This window comes from Dendrobates tinctorius, unplaced genomic scaffold (genome assembly GCF_039654945.1).
Source record: "Dendrobates tinctorius isolate UK_male_01 unplaced genomic scaffold, ASM3965494v1 ptg000107l, whole genome shotgun sequence".
Classification (NCBI taxonomy): Eukaryota; Metazoa; Chordata; class Amphibia; order Anura; family Dendrobatidae; genus Dendrobates; species Dendrobates tinctorius.
Window position 1 is genome coordinate 22,795,253 of NW_027361775.1, and position 25,347 is coordinate 22,820,599.

A 25,347-nucleotide genomic window follows, 5' to 3' on the forward strand; every position below is an offset into this window, starting at 1 on the left:
GCTTCGTTGGGGTGTTACTTATGCTTCCTTGGTCTCCTTTACAATGTCCAGAAGTCCCCAAGGGGGACGTCGAAATAGCTGCTCGAACGGTGAGAACCCCACAGAGGCATGTGGGACTTTCCTAACATAGAACAGTAGGTACGGTAGTAGGCAATCCCAGTCTCAGCCATTCTTCTCCTCGACCTTCTTCAGCATATGGAGGTAGACACGGGAACACTGTCTCTTTAAGTCTTTCACTGGTTTATTATATTCATGCGGCATAAACTATGGTGAAGTAAAAATAAACATGACCCTTTGGATAAAACGGGAAAAAAAAAAAAAAAAAAAAGGTGGTATATCATAGTCCATACTTCTACGGAGTTAGCCTCTACAGACATGCTGAACACCTAATGACTCAAAGACTACATCCTGGTGTGGAAATAACTTGAAAAACCTCCCGCTCTATGGTTGTCCACAAAAACTCAACCTTTAAAATGGCCGATTATCTCCTCTCAACACATAGTGTGCTGGAGCAAACTTCTGGGTTTCAAATCACTGAAGCTAATAGCCGCAGTGAAACTTATCTCCCCTCCAGTACTTTGCCAGTGACCTTGTCACAAGGAATATATACCTGTGTATATATTTCATGCTTTGGAAGCGGAAATGTATATACCATACACTCATTGTGAGTTCCCCAATAACCAGACTAGCAGTGGAAGGAGCTGCAGCCTCATCCATCCCTCGTCAGTCAATTGTGTAATTGCCCTAACGATTGGAGGCAGTAGAGTTGCGTTCCCTTGACAAACGGTGACAGTGGTGGGATCTCTCCGGTGTCATATGTGACAAAATGGTAACAGCGGTGGGCTCTATGTGACCCGCCCTCCCCGACTGCATATCCTTGACAATTGGTAGCAGCAGAGGGATCTGCGTAACCCACGGCTGTTATCCTTGACAAAATAGTTGGAAAAAAAAATGTGAATAATCTCCCTCAAATATCATTAAAAAATACACATACAGTATGTGATATTGCTGGTTTGATAAAAGTACGGTCTATCAAAATAGAACATTTGTTATGCCAATTGGTAAAAACAGTAAAGAGAAAAAAATTGAAAAGCTAGGAATTGAGTTTTCTTTTTGTTGCTACAACTCTGCAAAAAAATGCAAAAAGAATCGATCAAAACGTTGAATTTATCCCAAAATGGTATCAATAAAAACAACAGGTTGTCTTGAAAAGAACAAGTCCTCAGACAGCTCCATGAACTGAACAATGAACATGTTATGGGTTTTGGAAAATATCAACAAAAACAACATTTTTCTCTTTACGAATTTCCCAATAATTTTTAACATTTAAATAAAGAAGAAAAAAAACTATGCAAGTTTGATATTACCGTAATCGTACTGAACTGGAGAATCATATTTTCAGGTGACGTTTACTGAACAATGCACACCATAAAAACAAAACTCAAAAAAAAAAAATTGAGGAATTGCAGGGGTTTTTTTTTTGCAATTTCACCTACACTTGGAATTTTTCACTGTTTGCCAATAGATTAATGCAACCATACAAAAGCATAACTCCTCCCTGCAAAAAGACATGTCTTCATACTGGTAATTAGGCGCAAAAATGAAAAAGTTATGGAAGAAGGGGTGCATAGAACAAAAGTGTGAAATCAAAAAATCTCCCGGTCCTTAAAGGGGTATTCCCATCTCCAAGATCCTATCCCAATATGTAGTAGGTGTAATACTAATAATATTTGCAAATACCTCCAATTAGAAATGTAGTATAGTTTTTCTGATTTCCTATGTCTCTTTCCTCATGTGCAGGGCATTGCAGGACCTAAGCTATCCATGGTTATGACCACTGATATACTGTAGTGACAGTTAGCTAGTTGCTAGTGGTCGTAACCATGGATACCCAAGGTCCTGCAATGCCTGCACATGAGGAAATAGACATAGCGAATCAGAAAAACTATACTACATGTCTAATTGGAGGTATTTGATAATATCATATTATATTATTATTACAACACCTACTACATATTGGGATAGGATCTTGCAGATAGGAGTACCCCTTTAAGTTAAGAGAATGTTGAAGGACATGCCAAAGTAAGGCCTCGTTCTCGAGTCCATTTTTCATGTATGTGTCCTATTTGGAATTTTCAAGGATAGAATAGTTATCCATTATATTCTATGGAGCCGTTCACATGTCCATGTTGTACTGCAGGAAAAAAAAAACACGTAGACATGTTTTTTTTATGTCATTCATGGATCAAAATCACAGATATAAGCCTATGGGTCCGTGAAAATCATACACAGCACATATTGCCATCTATGTAAAATCCGTATGCTATCTTCTTTTAGCATTGTAATGGCAGCTTTGTGTTGTTGTGGGTTTTTTTAGAGAAAGAGAAAATTGCTGATTTTTAAAACGTGACATACTGACCAAACTCTCATGAAAATTGGACACTTTTCTCATGTACAAGAGAATAATAAATGTCTGATGAAGCCTAAAACAATGTTTTCTGCACTTTGCACTGCACCCTACTTTGGTTCCTCATTCGGATAAGGGGTCATATTGTATGTAGGCTGTAAGCTGGTGGAGTTTGTGCGCCAGGGCTACTTTTTAGCTCCAGTCCATCCCTGGGAGTGACCTTCATAGTTGAATACAACATACCGTATATACTCGAATATAAGCCGAGATTTTCAGCCCATTTCTTTGCGGGGGCGGGGGTGTCAGGTCATACTTACCTTTCCTGGCGCGGTCTCTGCAGCCCCCAGCTTCTCCGCGATCTCCCTTCCTTCCTTCAGCAGTCACATGGTACCGCTCATTAAACTCATGAATATGCGCATATTTATGAGTTTAATGAGCGGTACCACGTGACCGCTGAAGGCAGGAAGGGAGACAGTGGGAGAACGCAGAGACCACGCCAGGACGGGTAAGTATAGCGATATTCACCTGTCCGGGGTCCATCGCTGCTTGCTGCAGTCTGGCACGTCATCTGTCAGTGACGTTCAGATAGCAGAGGGCACGGTGACATGGTTAGTGTGCGCCGCGCCCCCTGCTGTCTGAACGCCACTGACAGATGACGTGCCAGACAGCAACAAGCAGCGATGGACCCCGGACAGGTGAATATCTCAGGTGCCAGCAGTGACACCGGCACCTGGCCCCCAGCGACGGAGAGGTGGGTATGTAATTTTTTTTATTTTTAAATGCAGCAGCAGCGGCAGCATATGGGGGCATAATCTATGGAGCATCTTATGGGGGCAGCATATAGGGGCATAATCTATGGAGCATCTTATGGAGGCAGCATATGGGGGTATAATCTATGGAGCATCTTATAGGGGCAGCATATTGGGGCATAATCTATGGAGCATCTTATGGGGGCAGGATATGGGGGCATAATCTATGGAGCATCTTATGGGGCCATTATTAACCTTTGTGCAGCATTATATGGGGTGTATTTTGTATGGAGCATCTTATGGGGCTATCATGAACTGTATGGAGCATTATGTGGGGCTCCTGATTCAATATGGATATTCAGAAACATTTAACCTACTGATGTCTCAATTAATTTTACTTTTATTGGTATCTATTTTTATTTTTTAAGTGCAGCATTTTCCACCCTTATACTCGAGTCAATAAGTTTTCCCAGTTTTTTGTGGCAAAACTAGGGGGGTCGGCTTATACTCGGGTCGGCTTATATTCGAGTATATACGGTAAGCATCTGTTAAAGCATGTAAAGTGTTAGTTAATAAGTCACCATTAGGTGTCAGGAAGGAAATAATTGGAAAACGAAACTCACAAGAACAACCAGACAAAGCAGAGTAGTCGCTGTAGTGTATTGTGCCGAGCCCACAGCAGGCAGCATCCACAAATACACTGCTCTATCACAGAAGAAATCCATCTGAACAGGTAGGAAAAACAGGACCTGTATGTCGCATGGTTGTCAATTGCATGGTTGTCAGTCGCATTTAGGCCACGTTCACACCAAAGGTGTATCTAGGCTTTCTGGTACCCGGGGCAAGAATTCAGTTCAGCACCCCCCAAGCACACATGCGATTTGCACACTTAGTCATGTACCGACGAGCTGCACTTCCTAATGCTCTCAATGTTCAGTGAAAAACTGAGAAAAGCAAGAAGAGAAGCTCGTTGTCACAGGACCATAAGTATGAAAATCACATATGAGTGAAGTGTCCATGTGATGACTACTGGAACCTGCAGAGCTGAATCCTGACATTGCAGGCTTCTGAATTCTCACAACAAATGCACTGCACACTTTTAGGATTCTCCTGTACCGGTGGAAAGAGCACACGGTCATGTCAACACAAGAATGTGATTTATATACTTCTGGCCACATTCCGACTAGACGTGCCTGGCCTCGCTCTATTCATTTTCTTTGAGTGAGGCCACACATGTCTAGTCAGCATGTGACCGCATGTATGTAAATCACCGATACGAGAGAATCCTAACAGCGTTCATTGAGCACTGCGAGAATTCAGAAGTCTGCAGTCACATAGAATGAATGCAGACGCAGCACAAACCTGGACACCCCCTTTAATGCTCCTAACAAATAAAAACATGAGAATTAGTCAGTATCACAAATAATATTTACATCCAGGTACCTTATAGATGATGTCGTCTCTGGAGTCAGTCTCCTTCTTTTCTTCTTCTTGTCCAGACCCCATGATGAGTTTTCTCATCCACAGCCGTCTCTGCAGACTTCCATCTTTGCCGGTCTTCTGCAGCAAATCTCCACACAATACCCTTAAAGATATAAGTGTCTAATGCTCCTAAATAAAAATATCTGCAATATACTGTCGCCTCACACTATTCCCCTCCCTCCTCAAACTGTCTCCTCTAACATCCCACCTGTTCACCATACTGACTCCTCATATATTTACCCCCTCACTCTCTATACTGTCTGCTCACATATACCAGACTCCCAATACTGTGTCTGCACACATCCCATCACCCTCACTCCCCATACTGTGTCCACATACATTTTTCCCATCGCCACTCAGTGTCCACATACATTTACCTGCTCGCTCCCCATGCTGTCTGCACCCATCCCCCCACTCACCAAACTTTGTCTGCACCCATCCCCTGTTCTGTTTCCTCATACATTCCCTCATACATACATACTCTTCATTGTGTCTGTCATGCCATGCTCACCTGGGGGCGGGACCTCGGTCCCGACGTCATCTCTTCCGGAGCCGCGGTCATTCCGGGGGTCCCGTCGGGTGCGCACGCGCAGCTCTCGTCCCCGGGTCTCCTCCCACATGTCACGCTTGCGCGCTCCTGTCAGTGCTGTATAGGGCTCGGTCCTCTCTATGGTAATGGAGGACCTGACCCGGAACCTGTAGTGGTCATGTGCTTTCTGGCTAGGTCCTGACCCGGAACCAGTAGTAGTCATGTGCTATATCAGACGACCTTCCCCTAGGGGAGGTGCCTGATTATTGTTGTGCTTCCTGGCTTGGTCTGCCGTGTCCCTGCCTGGCTGTGCGCTGTATTCAGGTCCTCTGCTTTGTACTTGGTTGTGCCTCCTGGCACACGCTCTGACCCTGTGCTCTGTCTCGTACTTGGTTGTGCCTCCTGGCACATGCTCTGACCCTGTACTCTGTCTCATACTCAGTTGTGCCTCCTGGCACACACTCTGATTCCGTGCTCTGTCTTATACTTAGTTGTGCCTCCTGGCACACACACTGATTCCGTGCTCTGTCTTATACTCAGTTGTGCCTCCGGGCACATGCCATGATCCTGTACTCAGTCTCTTACTCTGTTGTGCCTCCTGGCACATGTACCAATCCTGCGCTCTGTCTTATGCTCTGTTGTGCCCTCTGGCACACACCCTGCTGCTGTACTCTGTTACACCTCCTGGCACACCTGCTGCCTGACTCAGTGCCCTGACGTGCGCCTTGCACAAATCCTGCTTCACTCACACCCGGACGAACGTAGTCTCTGTATACCACGTGTTGCCGTGTCCACGCTTTGCACGTTCCTGCAGACACACTCACCCACTCGTGTCTCCTGTGAGCCGGCCGCCTGGTGCCAGCAGTCGTGGTGCCTCACCCCCTGGGGCTTGCCCCTGACACTCCCTGTATAGGGGGTGGTCTTCACTAGGTCAGCTCGCCCTGGGAGGGTTGGTGTCACGACCCAGAGGGTCCACTCCAGGAGTCGTCACAGTATAATCAGGCCATGGACCCCGCTGGTACCACCACCTCCATCCAAAAGGAACTGGTGTTCCTACAGGAGAGTCAGACCAGGATTATGGCCCCTTTGAAATCCATGGAGTCCCGTTTGTCGGCCATACAATCCGTTTCTGCCCAGTCCTCGGCCCCGCACCCGATGCCGCGCCTCGGCAAGTCACCCCGATATAGCGGGGACCCCAAGTTTTGTCGAGGATTTCTGAACCAATGCCGGTTACATTTGGAGCTTTTGCCGCAGCACTATCCCACTGAGCGCGCCCAAATTGCCTTTATTGTTTCACACTTAGAGGGGGAGGCGTTAGCATGGGTGAACCCCCTCTGGGAGCGCAATGACCCACTCGTCTCTCAGCTTTCCACCTTTTTGGACACCTTCCGCAAGGTGTTCGACGAGACGGGTCGGCTGGCCTCTATCACCGAGTCCCTCTTTAACCTCCATCAGGGTACGCTACCGGTGGGACAGTATGCCATCCGTTTTCGTACCTTGGCCTCCGAACTCGGTTGGAACAACGAGGCTCTCGTAGGGATCTTTTGGCGTGGCCTGTCCGGTCGGATCATAGACGTACTGGCAGGCCGGGATACCCCCACCTCTTTAGAGGATCTGATCTCTCTGGCGACACGCATTGACCTGCGGTTTCAGGAACGCGCCCGTGAATTAGCCAGAGAGAGGAGCTCCTCTCACCTCCTCCGTTCCTGCTCCGAGAAGCCAGGAAACTTCTCCGCCTAGGGTTGATAGGAGAGGCCTCCCTAGGTGTACGTGATTCCTCTCCTCCCCTGCTCGTGTCCGTATTATTGAATCTCGGTGCCAAGCGTTATTCTGAGGAGGCTTTTCTGGATTCTGGCGCGGAGGGGAATTTTATCACACTCGAGGAGGTTAAAAAATACCGGATTCCTGTCAGATCCCTGGAGACTCCTCGGTCGATTGTTTCGGTCAATGGTACGTCCGTGCAGGAGACCGTTATCCAGGCCACCGAAGAGATCGAGCTGCAGATTGGAGCCCTGCACCGGGAGAAGATCTCCTTCCTCGTCTTATCTACCATGTCTTACACACTTCTTCTAGGCCTCCCTTGGCTACGGACTCATGAGCCAACCCTGGACTGGCGGTCGGGCGAGATACTCCGGTGGGGACCGTTCTGTCAGGAGAAGTGCCTGTTGCCGTCCGTCCGATGAACTCTGCCGGTCCATCCCCGGCACCTACAGGTCTGCCGTCGGCTTACTGGTCCTTTCCAGATGTTTTCGACAAGAAGGAGGCCGAGACTCTGCCCCTCCATCGGCCATGTGACTGTCCGATTGACCTCATTCCTGGTTCTACACCACCCAGGGGTAGGATATACCCGCTATCCCCTGCTGAGACCCAAGCTATGTCTGACTATATCCAGGAGAACCTTGCGAGAGGTTTTATCTGTAAGTCCTCCTCGCCCGCGGGAGCGGGATTTTTCTTTGTAAAAAAGAAGGACGGCTCCCTCCGTCCTTGCATAGACTACCGAGGTCTGAATGATATCACGGTCAAGAACAAGTACCCATTGCCATTGATCCCGGAGCTCTTTGACCGACTTAGAGGAGCTCGAATTTTCACCAAACTGGATCTTCGTGGGGCCTACAACTTGATCCGCATTCGTTCCGGGGATGAGTGGAAGACCGCCTTTAACACCAGGGACGGTCACTATGAGTACTTGGTCATGCCCTTCGGCCTCTGCAATGCCCCAGCTGTGTTCCAGGAGTTCGTGAATGACGTCTTCCGGGATATGCTGTACTCCTGCGTGGTAGTCTATCTGGATGACATCCTCGTTTTTTCTCCAGACCTCTCCGCCCACAGAAAGAACATGCGTCAAGTCCTCCAGCGCCTGAGTGAGAACCGCCTTTATGCCAAGCTCGAGAAATGTGCCTTCGAGCAAACGTCCCTGCCATTCTTGGGGTACATTATCTCAGAATCAGGTCTACGCATGGATCCGGCAAAGGTGTCCGCCGTCCTCGATTGGCCACAGCCCCATTGGGTGAAGGCAATCCAACGCTTCCTTGGTTTTACGAACTACTACCGACAGTTTGTTCCTCATTTCTCCTCGTTGGTTCGCCCAATCTCGTCCCTTATCTGCAAGGGAGCTAACCCAAAGGCTTGGCCCTCTGAGGCTGAAGAGGCATTCCAGTCGTTGAAACAAGCCTTCGCCGCTTCTCCGGCACTTCACCGACCTGAGGTTAGTAGACCTTTCACTCTCGAGGTGGACGCATCCTCTACTGGGGCTGGCGCAGTCTTTCTGCAGAAATCCTCTTCTGGACGTTTTGTCACCTGTGGCTTCTTTTCTAAAGTATTTTCCTCCACTGAGCAGAACTACTCCATTGGCGACAAGGAGCTATTGGCCATTAAGTTGGCCTTGGAGGAGTGGAGGTACTTACTGGAAGGTGCCATACATCCATTCAAGATCTTCACGGACCATAAGAACCTGGCGTAGATCCAGTCCGCACAGAGGCTCAATCCTCGGCAAGCCAGGTGGTCCCTATTCTTCGCCCGCTTTGACTTTGAGCTACATTTTAGGCTCGGCGATAAGAACGTTAGAGAGGATGCGTTGTCAAGATCATTCCTGTCGTCTGATGCAGAGGAAGAACCCTCTCATATCATTGATATATCCAAAGTGATTACTGTGGCCCCTGTCAAGTTAACCATGTTACCTCCGGGAAGAACCTTTGTGGCTGAGAGTAACCGAAAACGAGTGCTAAATTGGGGACATTCGTCCAAGATTGCCGGCCACGTTGGTGTCAAAAAGACTTTGGACTTAATCTCTCGCCATTATTGGTGGCCTTCACTCTCCCAGGATGTTAAAGACTTTGTGGCCTCTTGCCCGTCCTGTGCCCAGAACAAGATACCCAGACAACCACCCTCCGGTCTTCTGTTCCCGCTTCCCATTCCGTCGGCTCCATGGCAGCACATAGCCATGGATTTCATTACTGATCTGCCTTGTTCTTCCGGTTGTACTGTGGTCTTGGTGGTTGTAGACCGATTTTCAAAGATGGCCCACTTCATTCCTCTTCCCGGACTACCCTCTGCTCCTGACTTGGTGAAGATCTTCATTTCCCATATCTTCAGGATTCACGGCTTCTCCCAGCACATCGTGTCTGACAGAGGGGTCCAATTCACCTCCCGATTCTGGAGAGCTCTATGCGGACTCGTGAAAGTGTCATTGGATTTCTCTTCCGCCTATCACCCCCAAACCAATGGGCAGGTAGAACGTACCAACCAGATCCTTACATCCTACCTCCGGCATTTTTCTAATGCTCATCAGAATGACTGGGTCGGTCTACTTCCTTGGGCTGAGTTCGCCTATAATAATCACTCCAGTTAATCGTCTACCAAGTCTCCTTTCTTCATCGTCTTTGGACAGCATCCCAATGTGCCTCTACCGGTACTTCCTGTCTCGGGGGTACCTGCTGCCGATTCTCTGTCTGTGGAGTTCTCCAGGGTATGGCAGGAGACCAAAACCGCTCTCGAGAAAGCACGGGACAGAATGAAATTACACGCTGACAAGAGGCGTCTGGACGTTCCTCCATTTCTCCCTGGTGACAAGGTGTGGCTCTCCACCAAATACGTCCGCCTTAAGGTACCATCTTACAAACTGGGTCCCCGTTACATTGGTCCTTTTGAGGTCCTCAGGCGGATTAATGATGTTGCTTACAAATTGAAGATGCCTCCTTCACTCCGTATTCCCAATTCTTTCCATGTATCTCTCCTAAAACCTGTGGTTCTTAACCGATTTCACCCTTCTCCAGGCCACACACCCCAGCCTGTTGGCTTGGGGGATGAGTTTGAGGTGAATGACATTTTGGCCATGAAGAAGGTAAGAGGGAGAACCATGTTCTTGGTCGATTGGAAGGGTTTTGGCCCCGAGGAGAGGTCATGGGAACCCAGGGAGAATATCCACGCACCCCAGATTTTGTCTAAGTACCTCTCCAGTTTTAGAAAGAGGGGGCGTAAAGGGGGGGGTACTGTTACGCCATGCTCACCTGGGGGCGGGACCTCGGTCCCGACGTCATCTCTTCCGGAGCCGCGGTCACTTTGGGGGTCCCGTCGGGTGCGCACGCGCAGCTCTCGTCCCCGGGTCTCCTCCTACATGTCACGTTTGCGCTTGCGCGCTCCTGTCAGTGTTGTATAGGGCTCGGTCCTCTCTATGGTAATGGAGGACCTGACCCGGAACCTGTAGTGGTCATGTGCTTTCTGGCTAGGTCCTGACCCGGAACCAGTAGTAGTCATGTGCTATATCAGATGACCTCCCCCTAGGGGAGGTGCCTGATTATTGCTGTGCTTCCTGGCTTGGTCTGCCGTGTCCCTGCCTGGCTGTGCGCTGTATTCAGGTCCTCTGCTTTGTACTTGGTTGTGCCTCCTGGCACACGCTCTGACCCTGTGCTCTGTCTCGTACTTGGTTGTGCCTCCTGGCACATGCTCTGACCCTGTACTCTGTCTCATACTCAGTTGTGCCTCCTGGCACACACTCTGATTCCGTGCTCTGTCTTATACTCAGTTGTGCCTCCTGGCACACACTCTGATTCCGTGCTCTGTCTTATACTCAGTTGTGCCTCCGGGCACATGCCCTGATCCTGTACTCAGTCTCTTACTCTGTTGTGCCTCCTGGCACATGTACCAATCCTGCGCTCTGTCTTATGCTCTGTTGTGCCCTCTGGCACACACCCTGCTCCTGTACTCTGTTACACCTCCTGGCACACCTGCTGCCTGACTCAGTGCTCTGACGTGCGCCTTGCACAAATCCTGCTTCACTCACACCCGGACGAACGTAGTCTCTGTATACCACGTGTTGCCGTGTCCACGCTTTGCACGTTCCTGCAGACACACTCACCCACTCGTGTCTCCTGTGAGCCGGCCGCCTGGTGCCAGCAGTCGTGGTGCCTCACCCCCTGGGGCTTGCCCCTGACACTCCCTGTATAGGGGGTGGTCTTCACTAGGTCAGCTCGCCCTGGGAGGGTTGGTGTCACGACCCAGAGGGTCCACTCCAGGAGTCGTCACAGTGTCCTTAAATCTCACCACACATTAAACCCCCCTTCACCACTCCAAATCTCCCCACACACATTAAATCCCCCATCCCCACTCCAAATCCCCCACACATAAAGTACCCCCCATCACCACTCTAAATCCCCCCACACATTATGTACCCCCCATCCCCACTTCAAATCCCCACACACATTATGTACCCCCATCCCCACTTCAAATCCCCACACACATTAAATAACCCCCATCCCCACTTCAAATCCCCCCACACATTAAATAACCCCCATCCCCACTCTAAATCTCCCCACACATTAAATAACCCCCCATCCCCACTCTAATCCCTCCACACATTATGTTCCCCCCCTTAATCTTCGGTGGATTATTCAGCTCCACAGTGGAGCACACTTACCACCAGTGTTCCCCCTTCTGGGCGACGCTGGTGAGTGACGTCAGCAGCGTGATCACATTACCTGATCACGCTGCTGGCGTCGTTCTGACCCATTGGTCAGAGCTTCAATTGTACTGGTGTCTGTATAGGGTCCGAGCAGATTTAGCTGTGTTGTACAGTACCATTGGTTTCAATGGTAAACTGAAAAACGCTGTGCACATGCGGCGGATTTTTCCGCGCGGATTTGCTGCGGGTTCAAATCCACAGCATGTCAATTCTTTGTGCAGATTCCGCTGCAGTTTCACACCTTCTCCATTGTAGAGGTGTGAAACCGCAGGCTAATCCGCAGGTCTTTTGACCTGCGGATTTACCTGCGGATTTTCCCAAATCCGCAGGTACAAATCTGCAGCACCTAAAACTACGTGTGCACATAGCCTAAGCCAAAATCAGGAGTGGTGATGTGTTTCTACTATACTTTTCCTCTGATTGCTCCTTGCCTGGAGGGAGAGTAAAGGCCCCGTTACACATAACGATGTCCCAGCGATCCCACATGGATGGGATTGCTGGGACATTGTTAGGTTGATCGCTGGTGAGCTGTCACATAGACAGCCCCTCTAGCGATCAGGACCAGCGAGCAAGCTGGTTTCCAATGTAAGCATCGGGTATCTAAGAGCCGCGCGGCTCTTGGATACCCCGCTGTTTACCTTGGAAACCAGAGTGTACACTGGTATCTAAGGTAAACGGCGGGTTTCTAAGAGCTGCGCGGCTCTTAGATACCCGTTGTTTACATTGGAAACCAGCGTCTAGTGTAGCTGATCGCTGGTTTCTCGCTGCCACACGCAGTAATGTGCGCTGGCCAGCGGGAGACCAGCGATCAAAAAACGGCCCAGGACGATAGTGCACGATCAGCGATACCCGGTGGGGGGGCCGGTCGCTGATCCCCGTCACACACAGCGTTCTCGCTGGCAAGATCACTGTGGTGTCACAAAATCAGAGATCTCGCTAGCGAGATCGCTGAGTGCGACTGGGCCTTAAGCCTGGGGTTATATGAACAGATCTTTCTCCAGACAGTAATTATGGCACCGGGCATTGTTTCTATAGTAAGAATATTGTTCCCTAAGTCCACATTATTGTCACGTGGACCCGTCCTGTGTGACACGACCCGTAGGCCGGTAACTAAAACAACAAGACATGGCACATGTAACTGTCCTGTGTGACACGACCCGCAGGCCGGTAACTAAAACGACAAGACAAGGGGAAGGGAAACAGATACAACGGTGGGCCCTGCGATAGGGAAAGGGGACGTGGAGACCTCCTGCACTCCCCTGAATCAGTGTCCCTCACACTCCTAACGTTCCCTAGGCCGGTTCCGCACCGGGCGCCGATCAGGATACCTGTAACCCTAGCACACCCTACACCAATCCCTTGCTAGGGAGCTGGGTGGTGCAGGCACTGGCCCCACCACTGTACTAATACACACCAGGGAAAAATACAAACAGGGAAACACCACTTAGCTTTGCTCTGTTGCTATTGCTCCCAGCAACAGAGTCCACCACCAGAATACAGCTTTCCCCTGCAGCTCGACACCTGAGTTCAGCTTCCACCAGAAGCTATACACCAGAGCTCCCCTGAGCTGCCAGGAACTCTTCTCTGTAGTTCCTTTCTCCATCAGACTTGGTTGGAAAAGAGCAATATCACCAACACCTGCTCATAGACCATGTGACCCTATATAGGAAAAGGGGATGGTCAAATGATCAGGGGCAAAAAGCTGCTATAACCTCATTGACCACCGGGGGCAAAAGGCAAAGCAAAGAAAACATCAAGTGCAATGACCCTAACGGCCACCGGGGGGCAAAACTAGAGCTGAAAACACCACAGTGCAATGACCCTAATGGCCACCGGGGGCAAAACTATCATTAAGCACACAGCTTAAGGAAAAAAAAAGGTTACTAGAGCTTTTTATCTGTCATGATCCAGCATGGATCATGACAATTATGTTCTCAGTGGATCACGAATAAGTGTCAACCACCAGCCTAATATTATATTAAAAAAAAAAACATAATGAGGAGTGCCATGTCTTTAAAAGTCTGAACCATTAAAATATTATATTATCTATCATGCATGGTGAAAAACAAAATTAAAGGATTGCTGTTTTTGGCCACCTGATCTCCACCCATTTTTTTTTTTTAACAAAATGATCTAACATTAGCAGTCTGCAAGGGCACCAATATAACGTAATGCAATGCAGAAAACAAATAAAACACAAGGCAAAGACTGAGCAGCAAGAAAGGGTGTTGTATTGTATGTGTGGGCTGATAGGTAAATTCAAGGTGTAGACAGGTAAATAGAAGATTTTACTATCAGTGATGTCAATATCAAATAATATGAAGTGCTGGAAAACAGCTGATAAGTTACAGCGAGTTCATCCAGCACAGAAAACCACCTTAAATAAATTCATTTATTTAGTGTTATTTCATCCAGCAGATGAGAAATATAATTTACTAGCTGAAGAGCCCGGCGTTGCCTGGGCATAGTAAGCAACTGCGGTTAGTTATAACAAATTATAATGATTATATTGCACATAAAAACATTTCACATCATATAATCAACACTACAGATTTGCAACACAAATTAACTAAACGATTACCCAAGTATTGATAGTATTTTATTTTCAACTCATTCAAGAGCCTTTTGATAAACAACATGTGTATCTGTGTATCTAACCCTATCCTGTGTGATAATGTCTGCTGAGCTGTGTACCTAATCCTCTCCTGTGTGATACTTTCTGCTGAGCTGTGTATCTAATCCTATCGTGTGTTACTGACTGCTCAGCCGTGTATCTAATCTTACCCTGTGTGATACTGACTGCTGAGCAGTGCATCTAATCCTATCCTGTGTGATAGTCTGCTGAGCCGTGTACCTAATCCTATCGTGTGTTACTGACTGCTGAGCAGTGTATCTAATCCTATCCTGTGTGATACAGTCTGCTGAGCTGTGTACCTAATCCTATCGTGTGTTACTGACTGCTGAGCAGTGTATCTAATCCTATCCTGTGTGATACCGTCTGCTGAGCCGTGTACCTAATCCTATCATGTGTGTTACTGACTCCTCAGCCGTGTATCTAATCCTATCCTGTGTGATACTGCCTGCTGAGCCATCTATCTAATCCTATCCTGTGTGATACTGACTGCAGAGCCGTGTATCTAATCCTATTCTGTGTGATACTGTCTGCTGAGCCGTGTATCTAATACTATTCTGTGTGATACTGTGTGCTGAGCTGTGTATCTAATCCTATCCTGTGTGATACTGGCTGCTGAGCCGTGTATTTATTCCTATCCTGTGTGATACTGACTGCTGAGCTGTGTATCTAATCCTATCCTGTGTGATTCTGACTGCTGAGCCATGTGTCTAATCCTCTCCTGTGTGATACTGACTGCTGAGCTGTGTATCTAATCCTATCCTGTGTGATACTGACTGCTGAGCCATGTATCTAATCCTATCCTGTGTGATACTGGGCTCCCCCTGCAGTCTGTGTCAGAGGGTGGTCTGTGTTGTCATGGTAATAAATTGTGTTACTTCCAGCTTTACAGAAGGACGATAACACCATAGAAATGATAAGAATAATAGGCAAAATTGTTTGGTGAATTGGAACGCGCGGGGTTAAAATTTCGCCTCACAACATAGCCTATGACGCTCTCGGGGTCCAGACGTGTGACTGTGCAAAATTTTGTGGCTGTAGCTGCGACGGTGCAGATGCCAATCCCGGACATACACACATACATACACACATACATACACACACACATTGAGCTTTATATATTAGATGTATTATTATTATTATGTCACAAACTGCTGCCCCTAGGGCCAGCATCAGGACCATCATCAGCTGCCAAAGCGAGCCTATTTATTAAAAAAACAAACAAACAAAACAAAGCAGTGTGCTTGTGACAGATCGCACAGGGGAAGGGGTGTCGACTTCGCTCACTTTGGGGGATGGGAGAAAAAGACCCAGCAGGGATCGGCTCCCTGGCTCCAACACTTGCCTCAGGGAACTGCACCGAGGGCAAATAGTTGCCAGAAAGGCTTCCCTTATAGGTAAGAGTTATCGAGGCGCTCCCAGTGAGGGGGGTTATATATCTATAAACCTCCCGGCCGTCACTGCCAGAGTTACTCACTAAAACAGTACGGTATACTACCATCAGTTCTTCGTTCGAAATAAGCCTCACCCGACAGCATACTTATATCAGGTCAGAAACCAACCCGGGTAGCATATAATAACCAACGGAGCATGCAGAAGTGGGGATTCATGTACAGTTGTGGCCAAAAGTATTGACACCCCTGCAATTCTGTCAGATAATACTCAGTTTCTTCCTGAAAATGATTGCAAACACAAATTCTTTGGTATTATTATCTTCATTTAATTTGTCTTAAATGAAAAATCACAAAAAGAATTGTCCTAAAGCCAAATTGGATATAATTCCTCACCAAACATAAAAAAGAGGGTGGACAAAAGTATTGGCACTGTTCGTAAAATCATGTGATGCTTCTCTAATTTGTGTAATTAACAGCACCTGTAACTTACCTGTGGCACCTAACAGGTGTTGGCAATAACTAAATCACACTTGCAGCCAGTTGACATGGATTAAAGTTGACTCAACCTCTGTCCTGTGTCCTTGTGTGTACCACATTGAGCATGGAGAAAAGAAAGAAAACCAAAGAACTGTCTGAGGACTTGAGAAACCAAATTGTGAGGAAGCATGAGCAATCTCAAGGCTACAAGTCCATCTCCAAAGACCTGAATGTTCCTGTGTCTACCGTGCGCAGTGTCATCAAGAAGTTTAAAACCCATGGCACTGTGGCTAACCTCCCTAGATGTGGACGGAAAAGAAAAATTGACAAGAGATTTCAACGCAAGATTGTGCGGATGTTGGATAAAGAACCTCGACTAACATCCAAACAAGTTCAAGCTGCCCTGCAGTCCGAGGGTACAACAGTGTAAACCTGTACTATCCGTCGGCGTCTGAATGAAAAGGGACTGTATGGTAGGAGACCCAGAAAGACCCCACTTCTTACCCCGAGACATAAAAAAGCCAGGCTGGAGTTTGCCAAAACTTACCTGAAAAAGCCTAAAACGTTTTGGAAGAATGTTCTCTGGTCAGATGAGACAAAAGTAGAGCTTTTTGGGCAAAGGCATCAACATAGAGTTTACAGGAGAAAAAAAGAGGCATTCAAAGAAAAGAACACGGTCCCTACAGTCAAACATGGCGGAGGTTCCCTGATGTTTTGGGGTTGCTTTGCTGCCTCTGGCACTGGACTGCTTGACCGTGTGCATGGCATTATGAAGTCAGAAGACTACCAACAAATTTTGCAGCATAATGTAGGGCCCAGTATGAGAAAGCTGGGTCTCCCTCAGAGGTCATGGGTCTTCCAGCAGGACAATGACCCAAAACACACTTCAAAAAGCACTAGAAAATGGTTTGAGAGAAAGCACTGGAGACTTCTAAGGTGGCCAGCAATGTGTCCAGACCTGAATCCCATAGAACACCTGTGGAGATATCTAAAACTTGCAGTTTGGAGAAGGCACCTTTCTAATATCAGGGACCTGGAGCAGTTTGCCAAAGAAGAATGGTCTAAAATTCCAGCAGAGCATTGTAAGAAACTCATTGATGGTTACCGGTAGCGGTTGGGCGCAGTTATTTTGGCTAAAGGTTGTGCAGCCAAGTATTAGGCTGAGGGTGCCAATACTTTTGTCTGGCCCATTTTTGGAGTTTTGTGTGAAATGATCAATGTTTTTGCTTCATTCTCTTTGTGTTTTTTCATTTAAGACAAATTAAATGAAGATAATAATACCAAAGAATTTGTGTTTGCAATCATTTTCAGGAAGAAACTGAGTATTATCTGACAGAATTGCAGGGGTGTCAATACTTTTGGCCACAACTGTATCAAGATAAAGAGCAGCCCAAGATTAATTTTATATTTAATCACCGAAAGGCTCGCTAGAAATATACAGGCATATACACTGGGGAAAAAAAGTATTTAGTCAGTCAGCAATAGTGCAAGTTCCACCACTTAAAAAGATGAGAGGCGTCTGTAATTTACATCATAGGTAGACCTCAACTATGGGAGACAAACTGAGAAAAAAAAATCCAGAAAATCACATTGTCTGTTTTTTTTTCCATTTTATTTGCATATTATGGTGGAAAATAAGTATTTGGTCAGAAACAAGCAATCAAGATTTCTGGCTCTCACAGACCTGTAACTTCTTCTTTAAGAGTCTCCTCTTTCCTCCACTCATTACCTGTAGTACTCATTACCTGTAATACTTTTTTTCCCCACTGTATTTACAGAACAATATACAGGTATACAGTCAAGAGTGTAGTACAAGGGTAGGGTATAGATAGGTTGGTCCCCCAAGCTCTCGCCCTGACAAGGGCAGTCCACATCTAACCCTATATTGCACATGCCCTGCACTTTCCCTAAACAGGTGTCCCAACGCGTTTCATCCAAGCGAACTCCTCAGGGGACTAGCTTGTTATAAAGTGCTATAACTAGAGAGACATATGTGTCCTTCTACTCTCAGTGCTGTCTGCACAGAGTGAAGGGAAAAGGGCATATTTATAAACTATCACTTCTTGTGTGATTAGTAATAACCAATAACATCTGTCGCCATAATTACCTCAAGTGTGATCTGAATACTGCAAGAGAAGTGCGCGATCCCGATATCCAAATATCACATTGTCAGTCTCTGAGGCGCGCGCCATTACTATCGCAATTACCGGTCTATGAGACGCATGCTGGCAGGTGTACCCTGCTCAGTAGAGCGCACATGTCATTTCCGGAAAGGGCGCGCTCCTGCTATCTAACCCACATGCTATCAGCTTCTGGGCCGCGCACCGCGGCTGAACATCCGGTCCATGAAGCGCACGCTGGCGGGTGTGCCCCGCTCACTGAAGCGCACGCATCATTTCCGGCAGCTCCATCCAATTCCAGTCTGTGGAGCGCAACAGTAAATGCGCCCCACTTCCGATCTAGGGAACAAACATCGGCAGATGAGTTCCACTCAATGGAAGCGTCACATCTAGAGCCTTGGAGCCAAACCCACCGAACGGGACCCGATGTATTAGGCATGAAAATTAGATACATATAACATATGATCTACAAGAATCCACCAACGGATGCACACAATTCAATACATAAAAAAATAATAATAAATAGTGTATAACACCAGAATCGTCACTATAAACAGCGGAATGGATTAGCTGGAAATATATCAACATGAGGGTAACCTATTAATTCTTGCAAAAAAACACAAAGAGGTAGCGACAATATCAATATATATATATGCAAATCCTATTGTAAGGTGACAAGGAGATTTAGGCAATACAGTATTTAATTTGTGGGCTATAAGAATGGCAAGCAGAAAACAGGAGAGGATTCAAATGAAACAGCCATAGTTAATCTGATCATTGAGGCCCTTTGGTACAACCTTGTCCAGATAGAAGATCCATTTGGCCTCTCGTTGTAACAGCAACTGATCCCAGTTGCCCCCCCTTTTTGGCTTGAATACCCTGTCAATGACAGTAAATTTTAGATGTTCAATTTGACCGTCATGCATACTGTGAATGTGTCTAGAGATTGGGGTATCTCTTTTATGTGAAACATCACCGACGTGTTCCCCAACTCTCTTCCTAAATTCATGAATTGTTTTCCCCACATATTCAAGTCCACAGATGTTATTGGTTATTTCTAATCACACAAGAAGAGATAGTTTATAAGTATGCCCTTTTCCCTTCACTCTGTGCAGACAGCACTGAGAGTAGAAGGACACATATGTCTCTCTGGTTATGGCACTTTATAACAAGCTAGTCACCTGAGGAGTTCGCTTGGATGAAACGCATTGGGACACCTGTTTAGGGAAAGTGCAGGGCATTTGCAATATAGGGTTAGATGTGGACTGCCATTGTCAGGGCGGGAGCTTGGGGGATAGATATTTGATAGGGATTGACAGGGTATTGTCGTCCCAAACTTCTGTGCCAGTGATCCTGGATAATATATAGCATTCCTGAAGACTCCTGCTTCTGCTACAATATTGGGTGAGACTGTTTCAATTTACTTTTATGTCTCATCTCTCTATATATTTTCATAGCGGCTAATTGGTTTTTCAGCATTGGTATTTATTGTATATGTGCTAATGGGGTTGCAGCAAGCATATGTATGCTGAATGTTAATTTTCTTATTGCTGTATCCTAGCGTTATATTGTTATCTAAATGTATTTGGGTAACTATTGATATCCTTAATGGTGTGTTGATACGGTTTTCTTCTCCCTGTTTTATTAGGGATCCGTTATTTGATCAACAATTTTAATCATATTTTTTCTTGGGTGACACATAATTTAGACTTTTTATCTGACAGAGTAAAAGTTATGTTTTAATTTCACCTTTTGCTGTATATGGTATTTTCTTTTTTGGTGAATCTCTTTATGTCATTTTTTTTACAAAAAATTGTTTTTGCTTTATAGTTATAGATAGGTTGCCATTACCGTGTTATGTAGCATGTGACTGTGAGGAGACTGCAGTAACGGACTGTACACAGACCAAGGGTGATGGGGGTTTATTTTACAAAATAAAACTCCACGCAGGGAGAAAAAGGAGGGATATTATTCTCTAATACAGCGAATGATTATTGTGGATAACTTAAGGCACAAGAATAAGTAAGGTAGACAGTACAATTAAATGCTACTTATCCCTCAGGTGTCAGTCACGGTTAAACTCCTGACTGTGACTGGAGCCACTTAGGATGTGTCGCAGTGGAGGTCTGACACAGTCCTGAGGAAGCTGGTATAATATATCCTGACGATGGCGGCGACGATGCAAGTCTTGGGTCCAGAAGATGAAGCGATAAAGAGGGAAACGTCTTTTTCCTCAGTGGTGAATGTCCCAACACTATGGAGACTTGCAGCACTGCACAAACACAGTTTACAACGGGCTGCCCGGTTTGCTGTGCTGACTCCAGTTCACAGACCTTGTGTCTCACGGTCAGTGCTGTCCTCCTGCGAGTAGAAAACTAAACTCAAAATGAGGAGCTGCCTCTTATCTCCTAGGCTGCTCCCTCCCACACTCTGTGCCCACCCCTGGGCTTGTGCAGCCTCTCTCCTCCCATTTCTGAGAATATGGTTTTCTGTCCAGAACCGTGGAGGCTAATAACTTTCTGCCCGAAGCTCTGAATGGAACGGCAGCTGTGCCACTGGATTCTTCTAGATTTTATCTGTGCAGGGAGACCAAATATGCCTACTGTATGTAATTCCTGGTAGCTATGCTTCATATCTCTTTAACGCAGAGTGCTAGGGGTGGCTGGATGTTACGGGCTCATGGGAGAAGGAATGCAGAATTCGATAATGTGCTCGGCTAGGCTCAGAGATATTGCATTCTGTTATTATAGGTCATTTTCCAGATTCAATACCTCAGAGCCTTGCTGTGACCTGTGGTGCTTGAGTTAGACAAAGGAATCCAGTTTTGCTGGGCGTGTAGGAGAGTTCATACCCCTGTGATAATTGGTGGGGACCAGAGCTTCAAAGTGCTTGTTCCTGGAGTTAATAAGAGGATAACAATGATCCTGTGGAATCCCAAGGGTGGGAGCACATTTCAGGAGTGGAGGGACAGCTACTTTATCCCTCACAGTTCTGCCTACAGATTTAATCACCCTCAACACTGGGGCACCAATGATTTAATAAGTCTGAGTAAAAGAACAGGCCTCATTGTGGGGTGCGGAGTTCATTTTTTCTGTTAAAGATAACAGGACATTCCTAGTTGGATGTTCTCCTTTACCCCCCACCCCATCCCACAAACAGGGAACCAAGAGACCATCTGCTGTCATGCACAGGTTCCACTCTCCATCCTGAGCTGTCTTTGCTTTCGCTCAGCCACTAACACTGCTTCCTTCACTTCTCTCATCTCTCAGGAAACATTTCTCCAGTTATAGTGCCCTCTACGGTAGTTTATACCTATCAATCAAAAAAGGAGGGTGTGGATATATGAAAAACAAGCAGGTGGGAAGGTGCACTTAATTGCTTGTGGACGCCCTTGTGCACCGAGCGACTGTACTTGATTTGAACAGTCATTCTGTGCTGACTGACTCCCTTTAACACTAGTGTGCCACTTTTTTTGGATTCTATATTAGTAGATGGTAGTGATGACATCTTAGGCTTAGTGTATATTGTGTTTGTGTACTTAGACTACAGCATACATCAAGAGCTTTTCCTGTCATATTTTGTAATTTTTCCATAGTCCTCCATTCACCAGACAGGTCTAAAGTGCATTTTTCCATCCTTTGTTTTATGCTATAGGAAAGTGCGACACAAAGCAAAGGGCCGATGCAAAAAAACCCCCAAAAAAGCTATGCTATATGGTATATGGTTTTTCACAGTGGTTTTTTATGGTGGACAGATGGCTAGATATCTATTTTGACTGTGGGCAGTGTCAGGCACATACCTTCTGAGCATATGAGCCCAACAGGGCTGACTCCAGGTTTTCGTGGGCCCCGGGTGAAAGGGTCTCAATGGGCCCCTTTAACACATACCACGATTCATGACTTGCAGATAAGACAGAGAAACATAGGTATAGTACATTGCCAAAGATTTCACTTACTTCTTACATTGCATGAGTGATATCTATTGTAAATTCTATGATAGCTCAGAAACCGGCGAATTCTCACAGTCACACAGAGTGACTGCAGACTTTTCATTTTAGACGGAACAGTATAGTCCTCCATACAGTATTATGGGTACCACATAGTTCTCCATACAGTATTATTGGCACCACATAGTCCTCCATACAGTTTTATGGGCACCGCAGTCCTCCATACAGTCTTATGGGCCCCCTATAAGAATAATGGGCCCCCTATATTGCTCTATACAGTATAAAGGGCCCCATATAGCAGTCTATACAGTATAATGGTCCCATGTAATGCAACATACAGTATCATGGGCCCCCTATATTGCTCCCTACAGAATAATGGGCCCCATATATTGTTCCATATAAAATAATGGGGCCATAGGTGAGTATTGGAAACAGTTTAAGGTGCGGGGTTGGAGGGTGGTGCCAGCGCTGGGCACCCCTAAATCATGGACCCCATAGCATGCCAGTGACCCGACAGCGAGTGGGCCCCTCGTGTGTCCAGGGCCCTGGCTCCTGCCTTTGTGCGCCGGGTGGTGACGTCAGCCCTGGTACCTACACTTACCATACTTTTATTGTCTTTCAGGATAATTTACATCATATACGAGGTCTGCTCTTCTATCAAACTGAGCGGTGTACCTGATTATCTACTCGATATCTTTGCTCCTTATACCCTTATTTTATTGGATATTGCAATATCATATTCTATTAAACATGCAATGTAAAGGAACTTCAGCTTTACATGTTGTAGATAAATCTTGGCTCTTTCTACCCCGGCCAACAGACCCCCAATATCCAAATGAAAGGTATCTGCAATGTCAAGCAACAGGACATGTCTACTGTTTGTCAACTGGCAGCTTATACATGAGTATTTCCCAAAATACTCCACTTACAACCAACATTTTCTCTTTAAATCAAAGAAAAGATTTTCATTCACTTAACAAAAACACTACACCATGCACAATGAAGAAATATGGGAGCAAAAAGAGCAAAGGTCAACCTGTACAAGGAAATGATGCTTCAACAACTCCAAACAATGAGAGTAAAAAGAGTCCAAATATGAAGAAAGCAGATCTAACCGTTCAAGGTGATAGGGCACCAATAAACAAAAATAACAACATGACTAATGCAGATCAACATATGCAGGAAAAAAGTGCTTCAACAGCAACCAATACCCACTGCAGCAAAACTACCAAAGACAAACATGCAGATCAAACTATTCTGGGTCATAGTGCATTAATAACTCCAAAAAATCCGAGCCACACAAGTTCTGTTTTTAAGAACAGTTTAGTTCCAGTCACAAAGAAAGAGAAAAAACGGAGAAGACCTAAATCTGTTCACGTACAGGACAATTTGTATGGAAGTTCTAAGAAGAATTCCCAGCAGCAACTAAAAAAAAGAAACAAGAAACAAAACAAACATACTGTTCTCCAACAGTGCCAGCCCACAATATTACACATAAGCAAGTGTCCTAATAGTGCCTTACCATCCCTGTCAAATCCTGCCATTAGAAGCCAAAGTGACACCCATCATTCTGGATACAATCCTTTTCTAAATTTCAAAAAGCAATCATTTAGATTCCATGTTATAAACTTGCAACCAATGAGTAATCCTACAAGACCCTTTGAAATTAATCTTGACCACTTGCTCTTTCCGCAAAAAACTTCTCCCAAGATCTATATCAAAGACCTTTCCCAAAATTCAAATAGAAAATTTGAAACCTGCTCGCCATTCGATTCTATGGATGAATGGGATGAATGCTCCTTGGAACTCCCAGAGAAGCCATCTCTATATTGGGACAGAGAAGAATATGCTTTGTTTGGTTTGCTTAGTAGTTTGACAAAAAGAAAAAAAAAACAGCTAATAGAAAACCTCATGCTCCAAGGCAGGAGCTTCATAATGTGACACCCCTTACCTGCAGCTAAAGTTCATTATCCTCTGGTATGGTATTGTACTCCCGTTACAGTGCTGCAGGCGGATGCCTACTCTACCTACCACTCATCCTGATATTGCATGGCATGAATAGACACAGTGGGCAGAAGAAGCAGATGGCGTCACACAACTCACAGCATATCAAAGACAGCCACACATTCTCTGCTGACCCTGCTGCAATTGGCAAAATTCAATGTATCAGTTTGTTTTCTTGGAGTGTTCCATTAATGAAAATGTTGCTGTACAAGAATTAAAATGTTATTACGTTTTAATTTTTTATTTATGGTTGACAAACAACAATTATATGTGAGTTGTGGGAAAACCGGATAGTTGAATGGGTACCTCCTATTTTGGGGATTATTTACGTAAAGGTATAAGGATGGACAAGCACTGCAACAATATAATGTAAGCATCGTGGTAGTCCTGATGAAGAAGTTGTATAATTCAAAACGCGCTGACGAATAAACCACTTACAATTAGATTGGCATCCATCATCCTCTCTCCAACGGCAGCACGGAATTAACCCATTTGTTTTTCCACTACCTGTGCTTTCATCTCTACGTGGGTCTACGTGAGCCTTAAGTGTTGCCAGTGGTTGTGTGCACATAACCCAATCAGGTGAGCCCAAATGTGCCATCTCTTCTAACACTGTTACCCAGATAAGACCCTATTTGCACTTTGCCTCCTTCTAGGCTTTCTCTCGCAAATAATGTAGAAATCCTTAGTATTTTTTTCTCAATCTGTGGTCATTTTTTTCTACTGCAAACACAATGTGTGTACTGTATATGCCCATTTGTGTTGCCTAAATTGGAGTTCCTTTCAAAATCTAATTATTAATGTAATTGTTCAAGTTAGGCCAATTTAGGCCTTTTCAAATGATCATGTCATAGCCCACAATTTACTATAATGTCTTGTCTAGAACAGACTGAAGATACCCATACACCTTAGATAAATGTAGGCCAACAGCTACCCCTCCTGGTAACCCCACGTGTGCTCTTTAGGCAAGAGGAGTATGTCGCTGCTATATGGGACTGGCAGTGGCTTTTCTGCCTTCAGAATGATAGAATTGGGAATGTAATCTGTCACCTCAATTTGGCGTGGTATGTAAATGAGTTGTGTCCGGTCCGATGGGCGGTGTTTTGGCTCCTTCCCACCACCCCTCCTTGGCCGCTGTACGCAATCTTTC

General features: G+C 45.9%; 1 protein-coding gene across 1 annotated transcript; it reads left to right on the plus strand.

The window, feature by feature from the left end:
* The first annotated feature begins 3,782 nt into the window (after positions 1-3,782).
* Positions 3,783-24,640, plus strand: LOC141100773 (uncharacterized). Its single transcript, XM_073589452.1, has 2 exons — positions 3,783-3,889; positions 22,816-24,640. Exon 2 carries the CDS (start codon positions 22,944-22,946, stop codon positions 24,132-24,134), a length of 1,191 nt encoding a protein of 396 aa, XP_073445553.1. The 5' UTR covers positions 3,783-3,889; positions 22,816-22,943; the 3' UTR covers positions 24,135-24,640.
* The last annotated feature ends 707 nt before the right edge of the window (positions 24,641-25,347 follow it).

Coding starts and splice junctions, on each gene's coding strand:
- LOC141100773 (XM_073589452.1), top strand. CDS start 22,944: ATGCAATGTAAAGGAACTTCAGCTTTACATGTTGTAGATAAATCTTGG.